The sequence below is a fragment of the Pseudorasbora parva genome, chromosome 3 (assembly GCF_024679245.1).
Source record: "Pseudorasbora parva isolate DD20220531a chromosome 3, ASM2467924v1, whole genome shotgun sequence".
Taxonomy (NCBI): domain Eukaryota; kingdom Metazoa; phylum Chordata; class Actinopteri; order Cypriniformes; family Gobionidae; genus Pseudorasbora; species Pseudorasbora parva.
This window is the reverse complement of record NC_090174.1, coordinates 4653878-4677484: the sequence shown is the minus strand read 5'-3', so window position 1 is coordinate 4677484 and position 23607 is coordinate 4653878. Positions and strand designations below refer to the sequence as shown.

Sequence of the window (23607 nt, the reverse complement as noted above, 5' to 3'; positions counted from 1 at the left end):
AGCCTATTGACCATACAGATATATGGTATTGACGGCAAAATAGGCTACAGAATACTGTACAGAATAAAACTGTTTTGTCCCCCCCATATCGAGGTTTGTATCGTACCGTGGGTCAAAAATCGTGATACGAACCGAATCGTGGGTTTGGTGTATCGTTACAGCCCTAATATATATATATATATATATATATATAAGAATATATATATATATATATAAGAATATATATATATATATATAAGAATATATATATATATATATATATATATATATATATAAGAATATATATATATATATATATATATATATATATATAAGAATATATATATATATATATAAGAATATATATATATATATATATATATATATATATATATATATATATATATATATATATATATAAGAATATATACAATATTCTTAAATGTTTCTTTTTCTGGTCGTCAGATCAATAAACGCTGCAAAAAAAATCACAGAGACCCTTAATGTGTGATATTCATTTATTTTCATTTATATGTGTTATTACAAAAAAATATAATCAGAAAAAGACATTTTAATGCACATTACGAATTAATAAATGAATACAAATTAATAATAAAAAAAATTGGATGATTTGTTTTTTCATGGAATTGATTGTGGTGATTATGCCGATCTATTTAATGCTTGAATTTTCAGTACACATTACTTGTGTTAATAGAAGAGAATCAGAGTATGTTTCAATAATATCAGGCACAACTTTAATCGTTAGATGACGGCTTCTTTAAAATAATTTCTCTATTTATGAGTTTTTCTGAGGAACCTTAATTGTAACCTGTGGAGAAAAAAAGAGTTGGTAAATAAAATGGAGTGCATATTTAACTAGAAAAAAAAAGTTTGTAGACAAAAGTTTACAGAAAGTTTAAAATGGTTTTAAGTTTTAGTTTAGTATTATAGATTAGATAGATGGATATGGTCAGATGATAGATAGATAGATAGATAGATAGATAGATAGATAGATAGATAGATAGATAGATAGATAGATAGATAGATAGATAGATAGATAGATAGATAGATAGATAGATAGATAGATAGATAGATAGATAGATAGATAGATAGATAGATGTTTCTGATGGTAAAACCTTACCGTTTTGACCTCGGTGTAGTTGTCCAGTCCGTACTGTCCTAACTCACGACCAATTCCTGAGAACTTGTAGCCTCCGAAGGGAGCCTGAGCTCCGAACACATCATAACAATTAATCCTAATCAAAGCAAATGACAAGCACAAGCCACATATGAACACATTTTAGGATGCAGCAAGAGGTCTGATGATCCAATATGCAAGATATCGATTTTCTTTAAAGGTGCAGTGTGTGAATTTTAGCGGCATCTAGGGCTGAGGTTGTGAATTGCAACAGTCCATCGCTCACCCCGGTGTCATCTGAGAGAGTAGAGCGTGACTAGCGCTCTGTAGAGAAATGTGTCCCTTTAGGGCTACCATACAAACATGCCAGCGCAAAATGGCGACTTCACTGTAAGTGCGGTGTATGGGGATAGAAACGGCTCTGTCTAAGCTAATAAAAACATAACAGGTGCATTATGTAAGGTCTTTATACGCCACTGAAAACATAGTTATGTATATTATATTGCATTTCTTTCAGTAGATCCTCATAAATACTACACACACTCCACCTTTAAAGTAATAAGGCACCCCACACACTTACCACACAGTGCCAGCACGCAGGCCATTGGAGATGTAATGGGCCTTGTCAATGTTTTGGGTGAAAACAGCAGCTGCAAGGCCATATTTGCTGTCGTTGGCTCTCTCAACCACTTCTTCCAAAGATTTAAACTTGAGAATTTGCATTACAGGGCCAAAGATCTAACAGTAAAGAAAGGGAACAGTACGTCATAAACCAGCACATCTGGATCTAGATCCCACTAGAACTCGACTGTAAGTTTAATGAAATCTAAAGAGTAGATCATAATGCATGGAAAGGCCCATTCCTTAGTAATGCGTTAAAAGGTTAACCACACACACACACACACACACACACACAGACACACACAGACAGACACACACACAGACACACACACACACACACACACACACACACACACACACACACACACACACACACACACACACACACACACACACACACCTCCTCCCGAGCAATCGTCATGTTATCCTTAACGTCCCCGAAGATGGTCGGTTGGATGAAGTAACCGCGGTCAGCCGCCGCCCCGCCGCCGCACATGAGCTTGGCGCCCTCACGCTGTCCACTGCTGATGTAGCCCAGAATCTTCTGGAACTGTTCCTCATCCACCTTTGATTGAGTGATTCAAAGATTGTTATTTGTGCAAAAGTATAGCAAAAAATAAATAAAAAATAAAATCACACCCTCACACACACTCACTTTCTCGCGCACACAACCACTCTCTCGCACACACACTCACTCTCTCGCACAAACACTCACACACACAAACATGTTTTGTCTATGTGGTTTACAGGGACTCTCCATAGGCGTAATGGTTTTTATACTGTACAAACCGTATTTTCTATCCCCTTACACTGCCCCTGCCCCTAAACCTACCCATCACAGGAAACATTCTGCACTTTTACTTTCTCCAAAAAACATAATTTAGTATGTTTTTAAAGCTTTTTGAAATATGAGGACATTTGAAATGTCCTCATAAACCACATTTATAGTGTAATACCCATGTAGTTATACAAATTTGTTTTCTCATAAACCACATAAACGGGTTCTCTCTCTCTCTCTCTCTCTCACACACACACACACACACACACACACACACACACACACACACTTTTAGCGTGTTTATATGCTGTACCTGTGGGCCCTGCTCCGTCTTCAAGTCAAACGGGTCTCCCACAACCCTCTTCTTAGCTCTCTCGACACTCCGCTCGACGAACTCATCATAGATGCTCTCCTGTACGTATGTGCGAGAGCCCGCACAGCAGCACTGGCCTTGGTTGAAGAAGAGGGCGAAATGGGACTGCTCCACCGCCTCTTCCACTGCAAAGGCAAATATACTGGAAAGATTAAAAGGGTCATTATGTGAGTAATCAACAGTATGTGAGCACGGATAAGGGGAGTAAACGGATGTAAAGACAGTTTAGAGACTTTAACGGCACATTCACGCGGGGCGTAAGCGTTAACGCTTCCCATTTACTTTGAATGGGTGACATCATCCGTTGCCAAACTGAATTGTGGGTTCCGTCGCGGCGCTTCACTCGCGTTGCAAGCGGCAGAAGTTGAAGATTTCTCAACTTTTCAAGCGCAAGTGCAGGCGTCATCCAATCAGATAGCCGTATGCAAATATCCTAGAGCAGGCGCTAGCCAATTGCGTTCATTACTGCTCCGTGAACCATCCAGATGCAGCTCCCGGGCCAGTACGGGATATTCTTCCCGCTGTCTGCGCTTTTTTAGGATTGAATGTACCCAACAGCTTCGAGCACCTGTGCAGTGCACTGACAACAACTAAACGGGCAATCGCATTCGCACAAACAACCAAAAAAGGCGCTTTTTTGTGTTGTGTTGTGGTCCAAGCGGCAAGTAAGTTAATGTGATTGGCTGTTGTCACTATGAAGATCGCGTCAGCACCAAGCTTCAGCCGCGCCCTCCGTCAAGCGTTAACGCCTACGCCCCGTGTGTGAACACTTTCTATTGAAAATATCAGGCAACACTTCTGCAGGTGTCAGGATAAACGGGTGAACTCACTGTTAGCATCTGATAAAATGATGTTTGGACTCTTTCCGCCCAGCTCCAGTGTGACCTTCTTCAGATTACTGGTACTGGAGGCTCGCTGGATGAGGTGACCAACCTGCTCAACCATAAGAAGGCACTCCAGTTGACAGACAAAACTCATTTAAATAGCAAAATACTGTATAATATTGAAGTCTTGGGTTGTCACTATACCACAAATCTGTCATTAATTACCTTCATGTCTTTCCAAACACAACACAAATGAAGATATTTAACGAAACCTGTAAGATTTCTGTCCTGCCATTGCTCGTCTTGGACTTTAGGTTATAAAATGTAATGCGTTTTGGGTTTGGAATGACATGATGGTGAGTAAATAATGACAGATTTACATTTTTGGGTGAACTAACTATCCCTTTAAAACCTCTCCAAGATGGGCATCTCAACAAAAAGTGCATACATTAAATCATCCACACAGTAGATGCCTCAAAAAAAAAAAAAACATTTGCCAGTTATTTAAAGTATGTAAAGTTATTTATATATTTTGCTTTAGTGTGCCATATTTTAAATGTCCAAATATTAAGTATGCACAAGAAATCCTACAACATTTTATACGGCCCACAGTGAGATAAAGTATAATTTCTATTATGGTTATGCCAGGGTGTACAGTACTGTACATCTCCAAGAAATATCCATTACTGCAGAAAAAGCTCTTACGTCCGTGGAGCCAGTGAATGCTATTTTGTCTACGTCCATGTGAGATGCAATGGCTGCTCCGGCTGTGGGACCCATTCCTGGGATAATGTTGACAACTCCAGCTGGGAAACCAACCTAACACAAAACATTGATCAAGATGTTTTTTTGACACAAAACATGGAAACACTCAAGATGGTGATTACGTGTGTGAACAAAATACCAAAGATTTGATGGTGGTTTCAACCGTGCACTCACGGTTAACTACTAATATGGCTTCACTAGTATAATTTTCTTAACATACTAATTATACACTGTCAATAGTGCTGCAGCAGGGATGATGTATTTTTTGTAGGCCAAAACCTAGTCTCGCGTAGCCAGGCCATCAGACTGACGACAGAAGGTCTGGACTCCATCATAGCTTTTATTGCCCAGAGGTGGACAGTACTCAAGTATTTTTACTCTTTTACTTCTTCTTTGAAAAACTTTTACTTCACAACATTCCAAAACATATTGTACTTTTTACAGCAGTAGATTTCATATTGAATATTACAGTTTTTCTCAATTGTTTACACACAAATTCTGGTACTTGAGACACAATGACCACAACATGTAACTCATTCACCAACCCCCTGAAGCAATTCTGCTAAACTACAAGCACAGTTCCTGCTTTACACTCAAATTGCAGTTCTAAAACACACTTTTTTCAAAACACTACACACAAGTCTCTGCTTTTGGCACAATTTTCATGCAGAAAATATCTTGTTTTCAAAAGGAACACACTGCCATTCAAATATGCACAATGACTCAACCGTCACACAGTTTTACAATTAGCAATCAGAGCTTTAGCATAAATGGGCAACAGAACAGAACAGAGGATGAATTTTTAATTTTTTTACTGTAACTGTATACAGTAAATTCTTCTGCTGTTTTGTATGTAGTGTATGTGCAACTTTGTGTTGGTTGGAAATGGGATGTACACTGTGTACATTGTTTTTGCAGGAAAAATAAAATAAAATTTTACTGTGTATTTGTTTGTTCTGAGTATGAAAACAATATTCTCAAATATTTTACAACACACTTATGTTTGTACTGTCGGTAGTAAGTGTAACACTAAACCAAAAAAAGGCCCAAGTCATTATGATGAATGGAGAAGTGTTTTACATTGTGCACATCAGTGTTCAGCTGGTTCTTATAAATGTCTATACATATGATGGTTTGTGTGTGTCATTTGAAAACAAAATCCCATTTTGAGAAGGAATAACATTGTTTTGAATGTAAAGTTTCATTTTGCAGGAGAATTGAGGGGTTTTACCCGCAGAGGTGGAAAGAGTAACAAAATATTCTACTCAAGTAAAAGTACTGTTACTTCAATGAAATTTTATTTAAGTACAAGTAAAATTACTGGTCTAAAAATTTACTCAAGTAAAAGTAAAGAGTAGCTCATTTAAAATGTACTCAGAGTAAAAGTTACTTAGTTACTTTTTTAACAGTGGGGGTGGGTGACTCTACCCTGTAGGGTTGTGATAGGATGAGATTTTCACGATATGACAACTATCTCAGAAAACATCAATTAAACATTTACTGTACCTATTATTAAATGATGGTAATTATAACTAGTTAAAATTATGTTAAATGAATGAAGAAGATTGGTCTTTTTTTATTTGGTTGAACAAATGCTTTATTATAACAAACTTAAAACCATTTGTTTATTTTGTTTATCAAAATTTCAATAAAACATGTCTAATAAACTAAATTCAATAAATTATTATGAATTAGATTAACAACTTTTTATCATTAATTCGTTAATGTTTAAGAATAACAGAGTCCATATGTAGTAGACGGAGCAGCTCATTCACAGAGAGAGAACAAGCAGATCATATATTCATATAGCATTCAATGTGTAACGAGTAGAAATATAGTGTGGCCCCTTTAAGAGCTGCGCGCGCTCCCTGAAAACGAGTTCTGCATCTTGTGTGTGCGCACTGAGTTTTGAGCTCCCATGTGTGGGGATTATTCTCTGTTTTTCTGTTGCTAACAGTCAGTTATTTTGTTTTATTAAGTAATGCTGTGGACGGAAATGGAGTTTGTGATCAGAGTTCAGCGGGAAATAAAGCGCGATCTGTTTGACGTCAATCGCCTCCGTGTTTGCATCCACTCCAGATATATTAAGTGAGCTATCCGCATTTTTCACCCGGACACAAGCGTTACAAATGTTGTGCTTTAATGTTCACAGACCATGTCGCGATTTGATTTATTTCTAAGGCCTACAGCTCTACATTCGAGTTTTTCGTTCATCCACCAGTTTGCGTGTATTACACCAAATCTACGTTATAATGTAAAGTTAATGTTCATGACTGGATTCCGGGATTCGCTCTACGTCACAGAAATCAATCGGCCTAAGTTATAAACATAACGTTACCTTTATTTGCACAAAGGGATGTGTGCCCGAACATGTTCTATGTGTTTCTTCATTTGCATCCACCTTTTGTGCAAATTTGATATCCTCCAGGACAACACCATGTTATTTTTTTTCTATATCCAAAGTATTTCCACACTAGCCAGGAGTTCACGACGGCGTTTTGCTTTCACCTGAGTCTGCGTCACTGACACTGTCTTGTTCGTCTCCATCTGATATTTGCGCGCATGTTCTCTCCCGCGCCCCGCGCCCTCTATTCAATATTAGTCATTTCCGGATCGCGTTTTTTCCCCCTCCACTCTTTGCATTAATGATTTATTTTTACTCAGTAACGGATGTGGTTTAAAATGTAGCGAAGTACAATACTTTAATCAAAATGTACTTAAGTAAAAGTAAAATTACAGATTTTTTAAACTACTTAAAAAAGTAGAAGTACACAGAAAAACTACTCAATTACAGTAACGCGAGTAAATGTAATTCGTTACTTTCCACCTCTGCCATTGTGTGTGTTTTTTTTGGATTTGTGTGTAGAGTTCTGAGAATATGAGGCATGCTTTCAGAAAATGTGTGTAAACTATTGAGAAAAACTGTATTTAATACTTAATTACATTAAAAATTTAGTAATGTATACTTAAGAAAAAACATTCAAAGTTTTACTTGAGTACAAGAAAGAAAGTACTACCTTTTTAGTCCAATTAAGTATTAAAGGTAACAAGTTTTATTTATGAAATGTAGTGCAATGAAAAGTATGACATTATATATTATGCTTTGGAATGCAGTGAAGTAAAAGTTTTTCCAAGAAGAACACTGATAAAGACTTTACTTGAGTAGAAAGTAAAAATACTCCACTACTGTCCGCCTCGGACCGCTCAAGAGGGCATTTGACTGAGACGTAAAGCAACCAATCACAGTTCGTTTTGTTCCGCGTCATGTTTAGGGGCGTAAAAATGTAAAGTCGATGTCCTTACACTAACAGATCACTGCGCATCTATAAATTAATTATTCAAGAATGTTTTCTGCAACAATGGAGCCCCGATTTTCACATACTTTTACAAATCCAGCGTTTATTTGATCCCGGTAAGCGTTTATTGTCACAGCTTTAAACCGTAGACTGTAAAAAAAAAATTAACGTAGTGTCCATGACGTCACCCATAGGAATCAGAAGAGCAGTTCTGAAGCGTAAAGTAGAGACGAGCTGGTCTTGCTAACACAACATGTTAACACAAAAATGAATTTAAATAAAAATAAAGAGATTTGAAATAAAGAGGCAGGCGGAGCTTATGTGACACAATGACTAACAGACAGTGGATAAATGGCTATCCCACCTGTCACTCAAAGTGGCCGCGCCCTTAATTATGCAGAACTTTAAGGCTTTATATAATGTAAACGAATGAGTCATAAAAAAGTTCACCCCCCTCACAGTTGTCATGAAGGGCAAAATTAGCCGTATAGACAAAAAGCACAATTTGTACCAGACTGTAAACATGTTTTTTTCTGCTGTAAAGTTGGGCATTTTAACATGGGGCTCAATGAGATTCTGCTCCCTTCTGGAGCCTGTCCCTGGTGGCCACTCGAGGAATTTCGTCCATATTGGCCTTAACAGAAACTGGGGGAGGTTGCCGCTTGCTTTAAACACACAACGGCTTTCTTTTACCATGAGGGAGTTTGGCTTCACGACGCCTTTGCTTCCAGACGGACATTTAAAGAACGCGAAACACACACCTGCAGGACATCCTGTAGAATTCAACCATTCAGATGATGACTTTGAAAATGATGGGGGACATTAACAATCACACCGAACAGATGAACTCATCTACTCATTATTCGCTTTTACAGCCTCATTGTGTTTATAATCATGCTCTTACAAACTATTCTAACTCAAATTTTTTGGGGAAACTTTTGTAAAAGATGAGGATGATGACGTGATGTTGAAGTCATGTGACCATGGTGTAGTTCCTTTAGCCTATGTTTAACTTTTTACACCTGGTGATTGTATTTAGGCTTCAAAATGTATAAAAGTTATGTCATGATGAACATATCATAAACCTTTCTTGGTCGCAGAGCTTATTTTCTGCAATAACCCAAATGACAATGGAAAAATCATATTGGGTTTTTGTCGAGGAAACAGCAACTTCCTAGCCTGGAAGCCAAATTTAGCCCTGCCTACAACATTTGAGGTCGGGAAGTTCGGTCTGGACTTGACGCAGCTATGCTCAAATCAGAGCTGTTCGGACCAATCAAATTGTCAGGGCGGGCTTTATACGATGATGGACAGGCGCTTGGGTTGAATTCATTCTAATCCTAAACGGAGAACTTGTTTGTATATGCATTCACCTTCACTATTTCTCTCAAAAATGATGATCGTGTTGGTAAGTAGTACTCCATGCATCCTTCACATCATTTAGGCTGCATTTACACTGCAGGTCTTGATGCACAATTCTGATTTGGTGACTATCCATTTTTTTGACGACCCGTGATGCTTACATCATCTTTTCAAAAGCGACCCGTATCAGATATTTGCATTTACACTGTACACTGGCAAATCAACCCAAGACACTTTTAACCGGTGAAAGGAAGTAAAACAGCGCAATGTGCAATGGATGCAGACCAAATGATTGCACAATGTTTTGCGGTCTGCACTGTTCCACACATCTTTAAAGGTCGGCAAAACATTTATCTCTTAAAGCGGAGAAAAAGAGGAGAGGCCTTGACGAGGTTGCCAGGTTTTCACAACAAAACCCGCCCAATTGCAACTCAAAACTGTGTTAAAGTAGCCCAATTCTGCATGAAAACCGCAGACTTGGCAACACTGGCCCTTGATCGCAGTTCGTGCACCTGAGTTGACGTCATTCGCCTCCGTCCTTTTTTCAATGACGTACGACTCGCATTTACTGGGGAATATCCGATTTGACCGCTTACATGGCAGACGCTAATGCACGCATCCGAATCATATTGGATTTATTACCACATATGAGTGAGGCCTGAATCTGATCTGAGGATATCAGAATTCATGCGTTTTTTTACTGCTTACACGTTCACGTCATATCCGATCTGTGCCACATGAGAGGAAAAAAAAAATCGGAATTGGGTCACTTGAACCATGCAGTGTAAATGGGGCCTTAGACTCATCTTCTTCTTCTACTTCTTTCAGTATGCATGCAGTTGAGTTCTGTTGACAAATATGCACCACTCGTCATTTACTCCGTTGCTCTGATTGGTTGTATGTCTATCCAATTGAGTGCAGAGGCATTTTCTTTCCTGGTTCGGTTAAAAAACGCCCCATAATCACAGCCCAATGGAGCACTATCAGACACATATTCTGACTAGAATCTGAGAATGACGACGTCAGGCTAGCAACTTCCAGGTTAACCTAGAAAAATATCATCCCTTCTGCAATCTATGCATAACAAAAAGAGTTAAAGGAACTGTATGTAAGAAATGTATTTCAATGAATCATAAAATGGCCCTGATATGTCACTAGACCTTAAGAAATCATGTTAATTTCAAATACTTATATCACTGACAACAGTAGTCCGGCCAGGATATTGTCATTTAAAAGTTGTTGTTGCAGCCCTCAACTGATGTTGACATGTTGTGTTTTGGCCCGAAGCTCCACCCTCCTCCTATCGACCAATCACAAAGTCAGTAGTGTGTCTGTATCCGGGTTGCCAGATCTGCTCTAGTTACCACAGATGCAGCTACAACCGTTCCTGCTGATCCTGCAGATTATCTGGCAACCTCGAGTCAGGGGGAGGGGGAGAGGGGATACACCTTCAGTACCAGTTTTGGCCATAATCTTACATACACTTCCTTTAAATGTGTTATTTTAGGTGCAAATATACAGTAGGCATGGCAGTCACCTCCTTGATCAAGCTGGCAACATATAGGGCAGTGAGCGGCGTTTGCTCTGCCACCTTCATCACCACGGTGTTTCCTGTAGCCAGCGCAGGGCCGAGCTTCCATGCCTGCATCAGCAGAGGGAAGTTCCACTGCAGGACAGCGTGATTATTATTACTAAAATTATTATTACATGAGTATTACTTGGCAAATATATACTGCATTCTCAAATTCCAAAAGCATCTACTTACAGGGATAATTTGGCCACACACTCCAATGGGCTCATGCCTTGTGTAGCAAAAGTAGTTGCCATCAATTGGAATGGTCTTCCCTCCCCATTTGTCCGCCCAGCCAGCATAATACCTAAAAAAATAACCAACACAAAAAGATTTCTGAGCGTCTGATTAAATGTATCCACTTTATCAGATTTAAAGGTGCACTATGTAGTATTTTTGCAGTAAAATATCCAAAAACCACTAGGCCGGTGTTATTTATTTTGTTCAGTTGAGTACCTACAATATCCCAAATGTTGTAAATTGTGAGAAAATTGTTTCAACTAAGGGCCGGGACGTGTCAGCATAGCGTTTGAGCGAGTTGCCTGTCAATCGCGTTACCCTCGGTTTTATTCTGCAGAAGCGCTTTACTCTTGGCAGTGTGAACATGTAACAGCAGCGCCGAGAAAAAGCGGAAAAAGTGGAAGTGCAGGCGCCTGGCGACTGTGTCCCGTCCCGTCATAATAAAAGTCCCAGTGTTTGCGAGCCGTGTGTGTAACAATCGCTCCAGCAGCCGTGCTCAGCTCCACAACACTCGCTCCTGCTCTGCTTTACACTACAGTAACGTTAATAACCGCATGCATGAACGTGATTTCTGCCCGAGTCCTATTTTCCACCGGCTGTGAGGTGAAGACCACATGTCCCAAGATGCTGCGCTCACACTTGGCGTCATCAAACTACGCATTTGTTTTGAATAGGCGCCCTCTAGCGGACGGAAAGTTGCATAGTGCACCTTTAAATGCACGCTATAAGCAACCTTTAGAACTATGAAATCGGATTACAGATTATAAAGCTTAAAATGTGCACTATGTAACATTTTTTAACTAAAATATCCAAAAACCACTAGGCCAGTGTTTTATATTTTGTTCAGTTGAATACTTACAATATCCCAAATGTTTCCAACTATTTGTAAATCATGAGAACATTGCTATTTTAACCAAGTAGCGGGATGTCTGAGGGAGTCGTCCATCAATGGCGTCATATCTGCGTTACCCTCGATTTCCAGGCTTCATTTTGTAAAAAATGCTTTTCTCTTAGCAGTGTGTAATAAGTATCACAGCAGCCGCCAAACAAACGCACAGATTAACGTCATAACATCATTCTCAACACACTCAGATGTATCTAATATGATAAACAGAGCTACGTTACCTCATACTCATGACTTGAAAAGCGGAAATGGCGCTGGCGACTGTGTCCCGTCATAATAAAAGTCTGGCTACTTGAGAGGCGTGTTTGTGTAACAATCGCTCCAGCAGCCTTGCTCAGCTCCTCCACACTCAGTCCTGCTCTGCTTCACACTACAGTAACGTTAATAATCTCATCCATCAACATGATTTCTGCCCGAGTCCTATTCCGATTCTTTTCCACCAGCTGTGTGGTGAAGACCACATGTCCCAAGATACTGCGCTCAAACTTGGTGTCATCAAACTACACATTTGTTTTGAATAGGCGCCCTCTAGCAGACGGAAAAGTTACATAGTGCACCTTTAATAGTCCAACATATGATGCAGACCATGCCATTTCTGAAGGCAATGCCTAAAGGATTTTTTTGTATTGCTCAAAATTAAAGAATAACCATTTAAGATATTCATTATGTAATGCAACAAAGAAATAACTCACTCAAGAAAGATTTCGGCCTAAATTTAAGATTCCTGTATTTGAATTGCATATAAATTGCATCGCCATTCATTGCACATAAACTAATACACTTAATGGGATGCGTATTTTCTGTAAAGCTGCTTTGATACAATAATGTGAAAAGTGCTTTATAAATAATATTGAATTGAATATTTGTCAGTCATACATAAATTAATAAATTAAACGGATTAGATTTCAGAATTCAAAAAATCAGTTTATTATTAACTATTTGCATCTATTTGATTTTATTTCAATAATCATATTTAAAAAATGCATTTTTCAAATTGCTTAGAATCAGCATAAATCTGTCCATTGTGAAAACAATTACACTTATTCAGTTAAAAAGTATGAAAATAGTTAAAATATGACTAGGTGTAGAAAAACAATGCTTAGTTAGTTCAAATGTATGAGATTGTACCTGATAAATATATAAACCTGGTTATTGTGTATTTAAAACACAGAAATCATTATTACAGAAATCAATCAGAAATTAAGTTTATTAGTTTATGTTAAAATTAGGGCCGGGACTTTAACGCGTTAATTAAGATTAATTAATTACGTGACTTTAACGCGTTAATTAATTACGCAAAAAATTAAAAATTTAACCGCATTTATTTTTGCACCGCGGAACGTTTTTCAATGAATCAGTTTCGACGGACCGATTATACTGGAACACCAACTAGCGCTCCGGAGTCAAGACAACAACAAACCTTGGGTGCGTCTCATTCAGCTCCCTAGTTCAGTAGTCAGGGCACTGATCAGGGAGTCAGCCCATTGACTTATGTCCTGATCAGTGCCCTGACTAGGGAACTATGGAGCTGATTGAGACGCAGGGCATGAGTGAACATGAACGAAGAAGCTGATGAGACCGCTTTGCTCGGCCCCGTGGATGGGAAATTTTGTTTTAAAAAACGAAAGAATGGAAGCGTCGTCAAGAGCAGGGTTGTGAGCAAGCTATACAACAAGGAATTTGCATATCACCGCAGTACATCGAGCCTCAAATATCACAAATATGCTTTTGCTACACTTAATGGCAAACATTGCGCTGGTCTGCTGGACTGAAATAAATAAACAATATTTTGTTGATTAAGCTTATGTATTCAGTCATTATTCAATGGTATACTAAAAATACATGTGAAAAATTACTTCTCATTGTTCTCAGGTCAAATATTTATATGCGATTAAAATGCGATTAATTTCGATTAATTAATTACAAAGCCTCTAATTAATTAGATTAATTTTTTTAATCGAGTCCCGGCCCTAGTTAAAATGTATGGAAATTTTATATGGCTTCAAATACATAAATATTTTGGTGAGAGCTGTAGAACTGCTCAGCTGTGATTAGCAACTTGCATATGCAGGAGACTAATTTTGTAACCCTGATTACGGAGTTTCATTAGAAAGAATAAAATCCAATGTGATGCTAATGTAATGCAATCATTCAATTTCAACTAGAAAACACTGTGGACATAAAGTTCACCTCAAGCATTTGACCACCATGGGCACGTCCACGCTGTAGGAGACCGCATATGGTTTTCCATTGTCAAGAGTCTCTAGTTCCTAATGAAACAAAATATAAATAATATTATCATTTGGTGGTATCATTGTAGAAAGAGTGAATCTATACAGATATGTACAACTAATATGGATCAAACTGCATTTACCAATGAAAGAGTATTTTTAAAATGAGGTTGACAGGAACCATAAACTAATAGTGTGGAAATCATAGCAAGGAGCCAAAAGAAACATTTGGTTACACTTTATTTTACATTTATGCATTTGGCAGACGCTTTTATCCAAAGCGACTTACATTGCATTCAAGGTACACATTTTTTACATTATTGTCAGTTCTTTATTTTAAGGTGCCAATGTTATTTGAGCCATATTAATAAACTACATGTACTTACTTACTTACAATAGGATTAGAGTTTGGTTGAGGGTTAGTTGCGTGTAATTATGCATAATATACAGTCATTACTATAGCAAGTACATGTAACATGCAACAAAGACACTATCAAATAAAGAGTTACCTAATTTTGTCTCTAACTAATAATCCCAATGGATTTTCCAAAATAGTTTTTTTTTTTTTTACACAAGACTGTGTATCTTAATAATGAATTAGTAAACCTTATAATTATCACAAAGTGTTTCAACTCTTATTACATTTACATTTATGCATTTGGCAGACGCTTTTATCCAAAGCGACTTACATTGCAATCAAGGTTCACATTTTACATTATTATAAATTCTTAATTGTCAGTAATAATCTGTAATCAGGTTTGTTTTATCCTTTATAATATTTTCCAGTGCCCCATAAATGTTATCCTGTTTCCTTTTTTAAATGTTTTGGGATTTTGTACCTTTTCTAATGTTTTTAGTGTTTGAGGGTCAAAGTATACGTTGTTCACGGGCAGCCAATGAATACCATAGGCTGGCATTATGCAAATTTTCCAAGTTATGCTAAAAGGTTTGAGCAGTTCAGAATCGCGTCTTTCTTTGTTATTCTTTTAGGAGACATTAACTCCATTAATCCACCTTTTATCCGCATCTTTAAAACTTTTACTTTCCCAAACAGCTCTATTACACACTGCATGAAAGTCAAAGGGGTGGTTCCGTTTTTTTCCCCCAGGCTTGGTTGTGTTTATGAGGCGCAGTATAACATGACTTAATACTTCTTTTGTTTTGTTTTTACTGTATGTTACTTATATTTGACCTTTATTCCACACCGCTGTCCCTACTGTCCTTTGATTGGTCCATTTGCTTCCTGCTTTAATGAAACCCATCCCTCCCACAAACGCAATGGTCTTCGATTGGTTAGATGGCCAAATGTAGTTTCCCTTATTTTTATTAGCTGAAGTGCCAAGCACAGGTTAAGGCCACGCCCCTTCCCATTACGAGCAGAAGTCACATCTGTGGAGACTAGCGAGGGTATATGATGTCACCAACCCAGGAAGAAGCTCGTTGTAGTCCAAACCGGCCGTTTTTGTAGGCAATAAACTGGCATAACTTTAAAAGACAATATCTCCGTTTGCATTGAACTTTCAGCGCTGTAACTTTGCAGATACTGTTTATGCTCAAGCAGCGACATTACACACTAACTAAAGTTAAAAGAGTGAAATCGCATGCAACCACCCCATTAATATCAGAAAGAGCACAATAGGGGCACTTCTGCAAAACTGCTAGCTTTTTTGTTTTGTTTTTTACAGTAAAGAAGGCTTTACCTGAATTGATTAGACCAATCACTGGAAAACAATGAAGTCTTAAGCAAGCAGTGCATCTGATTTCTAGTCTTTGATATGCCAGAAGCAAGCTAATAATATGCTTTTATGCATTCAATAAATCAGATGAAAGTCTAGAAGGCAGCATACAGGACAAAGGTCGTGACTCACAGCTAAATAGGCAGAATCTCTCTCAATGCAGTCTGCTAATCGGCTCAAGAGCAGCCCACGGTCGGATGCATCCATGCGTCGCCAGGGGGATCCGATCTTAAAGGCATCTTTGGCAGCCTTCACAGCTTTTTCCACGTCCGCCTGTATGCAAAACAACAAACATGGGAGAAAAACACAGACTGAAAATGTAATGCAAGAATCCATCCACTTCCAAGGACACAATGCCAGTGCCCGAGTCTTTATCAAGTTATGCTTATTACATTATGATTGTGAGGTAACATCAGTTCATTTTAGGCAGGCCATCTGACCTGTTAAATAAATACGCAAAGCTATTTTTAAAGGGTTAGTTCACCCAAAAATGAAATTATGTCATGAATGACTCTTAACCCTAATGTCGTTCCACACCCGTAAGACCTCCGTTCATCTTCAGAACATAGTTTAAGATATTTTATATTTAGTCCGAGAGCGTATCTAAGTGTATGCACACTATTCTCTCCATGTCCAGAAAGGGAATAAAAACATCATCAAAGTAGTCCAAATGAGACATCAGTGGGTTAATTAGAGTCTCTTGAAGCATCCAAAATACATTTGGGTCCAAAAATAACAAAGGCTACGACTTTATTCAGCATTGTCTTCTCTTCTGTGTTTGTTTTCAAACCTCAAATAAAGATTCGAACGGTCATGAATCAGCGTATTGATTCATGATTTGGATCGCGTGCCAAACTGCTGAAATCACGTGACATTGGCGATCCGAATCATGAATCAATACGCTGATTCACAATCATTCAAATTTTTATTTGATGATTGAAAACAAACGCGTAAGAGAAGACAATGCTGAATAAAGTCGTAGTTTTTGTTATTTTTGGACCCAAATGTATTTTCGATGCTTCAAGAGATTCTCATTAACCCACTGATGTCTCATAAAGACTACTCTGATGATGTTTTTATTCCCTTTCTGGACATGGAGAGTATAGTGTGCATACACTTGCATACGCTCTGGGACTAAATATAAAATATCTTAAACTGTGTGTGAAGATGAACAGAGGTCTTACGGGTGTGGAACGACATTACACTGTAAAAAATTATTTAGAAAAAAAGTTACCTGGTTGCCTTAAAATTTTGAGTTCATTGAAATTGAAATTTTAAGTTAATACAATGAACATTTTTTGAGATTCGACAACCTTTATTAAAATATTATTAAAATATTTTTTAAGCATATTGGGTTATTGTGTGTGTTTTATTTCTGATGATGCAGTGAAACATGCCAAATAGTGCTATTTTCATGATTTATCACATTTATGTGGTTCAGATACAAAAATATTTTGAGTTTCTATTTATTAAACAAATTTCCTTCATTGTATCAACTCAGATTTTTAATTTCAATAAACTCAAAATTTAAAGGCAACCAGGTTACTTACTTTTTTAAGTTAAACCAACAAAAAACAAGCAATTTTTTTTACAGTGTAGGCTGAGTCATTAATGACATCAATTATAAGTAACCCTTTAATACCTGGCGTAGGAAAGACAAGCAGACGTATTATCATTACTGAGAGCGGGGAGGGTGTTTGATCAAGTCATGTTCCTGTCTATTCTCATTTACAGAGAACTAGATAACAATATACGTATAACAGATAGTGTGATTTTTTTATTTGAATGTTTTTAAAAGAGCTCTACATTCACTTCAACTTTATCTAGCGAATCCTATAGTTGAGTAATACTACATAATCATTTTTTACTTATCCCTTCCTTTGAAAAGAAATGCAAAAACCTAATTTGAGAGTCTTTTGTTTTAAAGGTAACTGTATGTAAGAAATGTATTTCAATGAATCATAAAATGGCCCTGATATGTCACTAGACCTTAAGAAATCATGTTAATTTCAAATACTTATATCACTGACAACAGTAGTCCGGCCAGGATATTGTCATTTAAAAGTTGTTGTTGCAGCCCTCAACTGATGTTGACATGTTGTGTTTTGGCCCGAAGCTCCGCCCTCCACCTAATCGACCAATCACGAAGTCAGTAGTGTGTCTGTATCCGGGTTGCCCGATCTGCTCTAGTTACCGCAGCTGCAACCGTTCCTGCTGATCCTGCAGATTATCTGGCAACCGCTAGTCAGGGGGAGGGGGAGAGGGGATAGGGATTGCAGTTTCAGTTTTGGCCACAATCTCACTTACACTTCCTTTAAATATTACTTTTGCCCTGTGTGAGATAAATAGTTCCCTATTATTGTTTCTATTCGGTACATACTAACACTAACCCGAATCATTAAGCTTCATCAACCTTCTTTCAACAGTTTTTAAACATATTTAAAAAAAAAAAATTATTATTAAATAATACAAATGCGTGTCAAAAGATGTTAATAATAAAAGACTGCACTGTAGATAATTCCGTAACACAGGTCCCCAAACTTTTTGATGCAGAATTGTCATAAATTAGAAAGAAAAGGCAATTTTCCCTGATTTTAGTCTCTGATTTGAAAGCTCTGTTTGAAGGGGCGTGTCTATGATTGGCTGCTGTGAGACTTCAGTGTAAACGCCCACTGCTGTGATTGGCTGCTGTGAGACTTCAGCGTAAACGCCCACTGCTGTGATTGGCTGCTGTGAGACTTCAGCGTAAACGGCCACTGCTGTGATTGGCTGCTGTGAGACTTCAGTGTAAACGCCCACTGCTGTGATTGGCTGCTGTGAGACTTCAGCGTAAACGCCCACTGCTGTGATTGGCTGCTGTGAGACTTCAGCGTAAACGGCCACTGCTGTGATTGGCTGCTGTGAGACTTCACCGTAAACGCCCACTGCTGTGATTGGCTGCTGTGAGACTTCAGTGTAAACGCCCACTGCTGTGATTGGCTGCTGTGAGACTTCAGCGTAAACGCCCACTGCTGTGATTGGCTGCTGTGAGACTTCAGCGTAAACGCCCACTGCTGTGATTGGCTGCTGTGAGACTTCAGCGTAAACGCCCACTGCTGTGATTGGCTGCTGTGAGACTTCAGCGTAAACGCCCACTGCTGTGATTGGCTGCTGTGAGAATTCAGCGTAAACGCCCACTGCTGTGATTGGCTGCTGTGAGACTTCAGCGTAAACGCCCACTGCTGTGATTGGCTGCTGTGAGACTTCAGCGTAAACGCCCACTGCTGTGATTGGCTGCTGTGAGACTTCAGCGTAAACGCCCACTGCTGTGATTGGCTGCTGTGAGACTTCAGCGTAAACGCCCACTGCTGTAATTGGCTGCAGTGAGACTTCAGTGTAAACGCCCACTGCTGTGATTGGCTGCTGTGAGACTTCAGCGTAAACGCCCACTGCTGTGATTGGCTGCTGTGAGACTTCAGCGTAAACGCCCACTGCTGTGATTGGCTGCTGTGAGACTTCAGCGTAAACGCCCACTGCTGTGATTGGCTGCTGTGAGACTTCAGCGTAAACGCCCACTGCTGTGATTGGCTGCTGTGAGACTTCAGCGTAAACGCCCACTGCTGTGATTGGCTGCTGTGAGACTTCAGCGTAAACGCCCACTGCTGTGATTGGCTGCTGTGAGACTTCAGCGTAAACGCCCACTGCTGTAATTGGCTGCAGTGAGACTTCAGTGTAAACGCCCACTGCTGTGATTGGCTGCTGTGAGACTTCAGCGTAAACGCCCACTGCTGTGATTGGCTGCTGTGAGACTTCAGCGTAAACGCCCACTGCTGTGATTGGCTGCTGTGAGACTTCAGCGTAAACGCCCACTGCTGTGATTGGCTGCTGTGAGACTTCAGCGTAAACGCCCACTGCTGTGATTGGCTGCTGTGAGACTTCAGCGTAAACGCCCACTGCTGTGATTGGCTGCTGTGAGACTTCAGCGTAAACGCCCACTGCTGTGATTGGCTGCTGTGAGACTTCAGTGTGAAACTTTTTCAAGCCTCCGAGTTTGGAGACCTCTGGTTTAGTCACTGGTTTGATTTACTGACACACAGACAAAGAACATCTGACTGTACACAAATCATTATATATCAGAAATCACTGGTCTCAGATCAGGCTTCAGAATTAACACTGACATGTTGTGGCATTACTGTCGAGTCCATATCATAAATGTTTGCAAAGCCTGTGCTGAAATTGCGACTGATTAACCAAAGGATCCAGTGAAATGTACCGAATACAAATATATTCGGTATAGCACTGCCCCTGCCCCTAAACCTACCCATCACAGGAAACATTCTGCATTTTTACTTTCTCAAAAAAACTCCTTCTGTATGATTTATAAGATGTTTTCCTCATGGGGACCTAAAAATGTCCCCACAAGGACAAGGATTTCAGATATTGCCATCTTTGTGTATTGCCATAATGTAGGGATTACCAGCACACACACACACACACACACACACACACACACACACACACACATTATCTATAGTAAAACAGAACGTAATAATAAATAATAAGAATGATTATTTTAAACTTTTGTCAGTGGAGGGACAGATTTTCACAGAATAACTTAAAGGAACACATCACTTTTTTTGAAAATAGGCTCATTTTCCACCTCCACTAGAGTTTAACAGTTGAGTTTCACCGTTTTTGAATCCATTCAGCCGATCTCCGGATCTGGCGGTAGCAATTTTATTATAGCTTACTGTGCGTTCACACCGCCGGCGGCGAGAGCGGCAAGCTGGCTGGAAGTCATTCATTTTCAATGGGAGCCGGGCAGCGAGCTCCGGCGAGAGCGGCGCGTCTTGGACGATTTGGGCGTCGAGGAGAGTTGAAATCAGCTATGATGCGGTTCGGCGGCAACAGGCGGCAACCAGTCAGAATGTAGAAGTGCTCCGCTTGAGAGAAATCCAGATAACGCAGGCCTGTAAACTTTGGTTCCGACCACATTAGTTCCCGAGCAATTTGTAGGAGAGGTTGATCATTGCTGTGCGGGGTTCCCTATCATTTATGACAAGATCATTCATAGTGATGTGTAATATGTTAAGAAGTCGCGCAACACTATTTTATAGGCGCTAGAACGCTCGTTGTTCAGCGGGTGTGCAATTAATTCTTACTTTCACATTTAAACGATTTCATGAAGTTAATTTATACCCTACTTGTGGTCAGTCTATCCATCAACATGCTTGTTTGATTTGCGGCCTCTTTAAATACAGTTTAAAAAAAGAAAAAACATTCGATCTACGTCAGAGCGGCAGCACGTCCACGGAGCTTTCCACAGCGTCGTTGTCAGGGCGGCAAGAGCGAATTTTGACGCTCTCGCCGGCGGCGGTGTGAACGCACGGTTAGCATAGGTCATTGAATCGGATTAGACCGTTAGCATCCCGTTAAAAAAATTACCAAAGACTTTCCGTATTTTTCCTATTTAAAATGTGTACTAAGTTGGGAAAGTTGTGATTTTCTAGACCGATATGGATAGGAACTATACTCTCATTCCTGAGTAATAATTAAGGAACTTGCAATGATATTAGCAAGGCGCAATGATATTGGAAATACTGGAAAATGTGCCTATTTTCAAAAAAAGTGGCATGCTCCTTTAAATGTAGGTCTATTCCTCACATAAAGCTATCATGTTGCTTCAAAAGACTTGATCCTGTTCACTGAATTGTAAATACTATGGAGAGAAAAAAAAAAGTTCAGCCGGTTTAACCAGACAACCTGACCAACTGAAAAAGTGCCCAGTTTACCACCTGGTTTAAGACATTTATTATTCTTTTAATATGAAATGTAAAATTCAAACAACTACCTTATCCCCCTCTGCGACTTGGCAGATAACTTCACCAGTAGAAGGATTGACGGTCGGAAAGGTTTTCTTGCTTTCTGCGTCGTGCCACTCATTGTTAATAAAAATCTGCAGAGGAAAATGCAAGTCATTTAAACAAATGTAATATCATTCACTTCATTGATGTCTTTACTCTACATTTGTGCAGTTTTAGAGGGATTTATGGTATTTTTAACATTTATATGAATAATCATTTATTCTTTCAAATGAGGTTTATACAATAGTTTATGTTAAATCTCTTTTAAAAAGATTGACACTTCTAACTGTAATTCATGAAGATAACATGGACATTGGACAATAAGCCATGGTTTAGTGGAAGATTGCTGCCATATATATATATATATATATATATTAAAAACCCACAACTAAAAATTATATTATTGTTTCCCAATTAATTTTCAATGTGAGTCTGGGGAAACTCACATTGAGCACTAACATACCAACAGATAATATAATTTTAATGTATTTTTTAGTTTGAACAGCTACGTATGGAGTGTAGACAAATCATGCCATTTAGATGAAGGGAACATTTTTAATTTAAGCAGTTAATTTCAGCTCGCCGTAATCATCTGGAAGGTGTGGCACTGGCAATATTAAAAGGTTCATAAAAGTAAAGTTATTAACAGCAAAGTTCACAATGGGTGTACTGTTGATAATTTTGATTGCGGGTCTATTGATTGTTTATTGCAAATAAAGGATATCCTCTCTACTATTCTGTAAAATATGGATGACACCACAAAAATTCTGTATTTTCACACAATTGTGACAATTTACACAATTTCATTACAATCTTAAGATGATATTATGCGGTGGAACACCATTTTAAAATGTGTACAATTAAAAATGCTAGTTATTGTAATGGATCGTTATTATAATGAATTGTTTTATGACAGTTTCCTAGGTATATTTTTCTTTACTTGTTTCTTCATACAAGCCTGACTTGCTTATTTTGAAACAATATTATGTATTTTAATAAAAATATTATATGTAGGCCTAGTTTTGTTTGGAGAGAGAGAGAGAGAGAGAGAGAGAGAGAGAGAGAGAGAGAGAGAGAGAGAGAGAGAGAGAGAGAGAGAGAGAGAGAGAGAGAGAGAGAGAGAGAGAGCTGTAAAGAATGTAAAGATAAGATAAGCAGGGAAAAAGGCAGACGGGGTTTAAAAACATGTCAAGTTTTTTAGCCTGTTAAACTAATGTCTACACACACACACACACACACACACACGCACGCACGCACGCACACACACACACTAAATCGCCACGATTCGACAACAGAGACGTGAGGATCATGCATTTATATAGGCGTAATGATAAGTAAACACTGAGTGAAGTAGTAGCTAGTTAGAATAATAGCAACACGAGACAAGTCACTACTACCTACCTGTGGGATTAAACATGTGATTTAAAGTCCAAGCCTTTTAAACATTACCTTGTTGTATCGAACGTCTGGGTGAATGTTCGGTGCAGGAATCGTTGAATGTTGGCATGCTGAAATACGAAACACTTGAGGAAAAGTTCGGGGAAAAACAATGCGCAGCATTTTTAACTCGCTCGCCTTGAACTGGAGATGAACTTTAGACACTCGTTCGCTTTGGCAGGGAGAGGTTGCCAGATATTTGACGATAAACTAATGTCATAACACCAGTCAAGCGTTTACGTAACCCACTATAATCATTCACGATCTCTGTATATTCCGTTCTTCAGATATATATCGGGATTACGTTAATTGTCGGGCTTCACAACAAATAACTCGGAATATCACACAACAAAAATGTCGAAAACTATTGGACATGGCAACAAACATGTCGTGCATGTAAAAGTCCTCGTGATTAAGCCAAAATAATCTTTAACGAAAACAAACTAATAATATAATTATATATATTTAAAAAATTACATTATATAAAATTATATAGGGAACTAGAGTAAT

At 38.6% G+C, this 23607-nt stretch overlaps 1 protein-coding gene across 1 annotated transcript; it reads right to left on the bottom strand.

Annotated features, from left to right (window-relative positions):
- Positions 1-483: 483 nt before the first annotated feature.
- On the bottom strand, positions 484-23377 carry LOC137070452 (aldehyde dehydrogenase, mitochondrial-like). The gene is made up of 13 exons (XM_067437598.1): positions 23110-23377; positions 21648-21752; positions 15950-16090; positions 14041-14120; positions 10902-11013; positions 10674-10802; positions 4419-4532; positions 3720-3822; positions 2830-3014; positions 2139-2303; positions 1698-1855; positions 1121-1235; positions 484-808 (listed from the first exon to the last, which is right to left on the bottom strand). The coding sequence occupies exons 1-13, from the start codon at positions 23218-23220 to the stop codon at positions 776-778; spliced, it is 1551 nt and encodes a 516-aa protein (XP_067293699.1). The 5' UTR covers positions 23221-23377; the 3' UTR covers positions 484-775.
- Between the last annotated feature and the right edge of the window lie 230 nt (positions 23378-23607).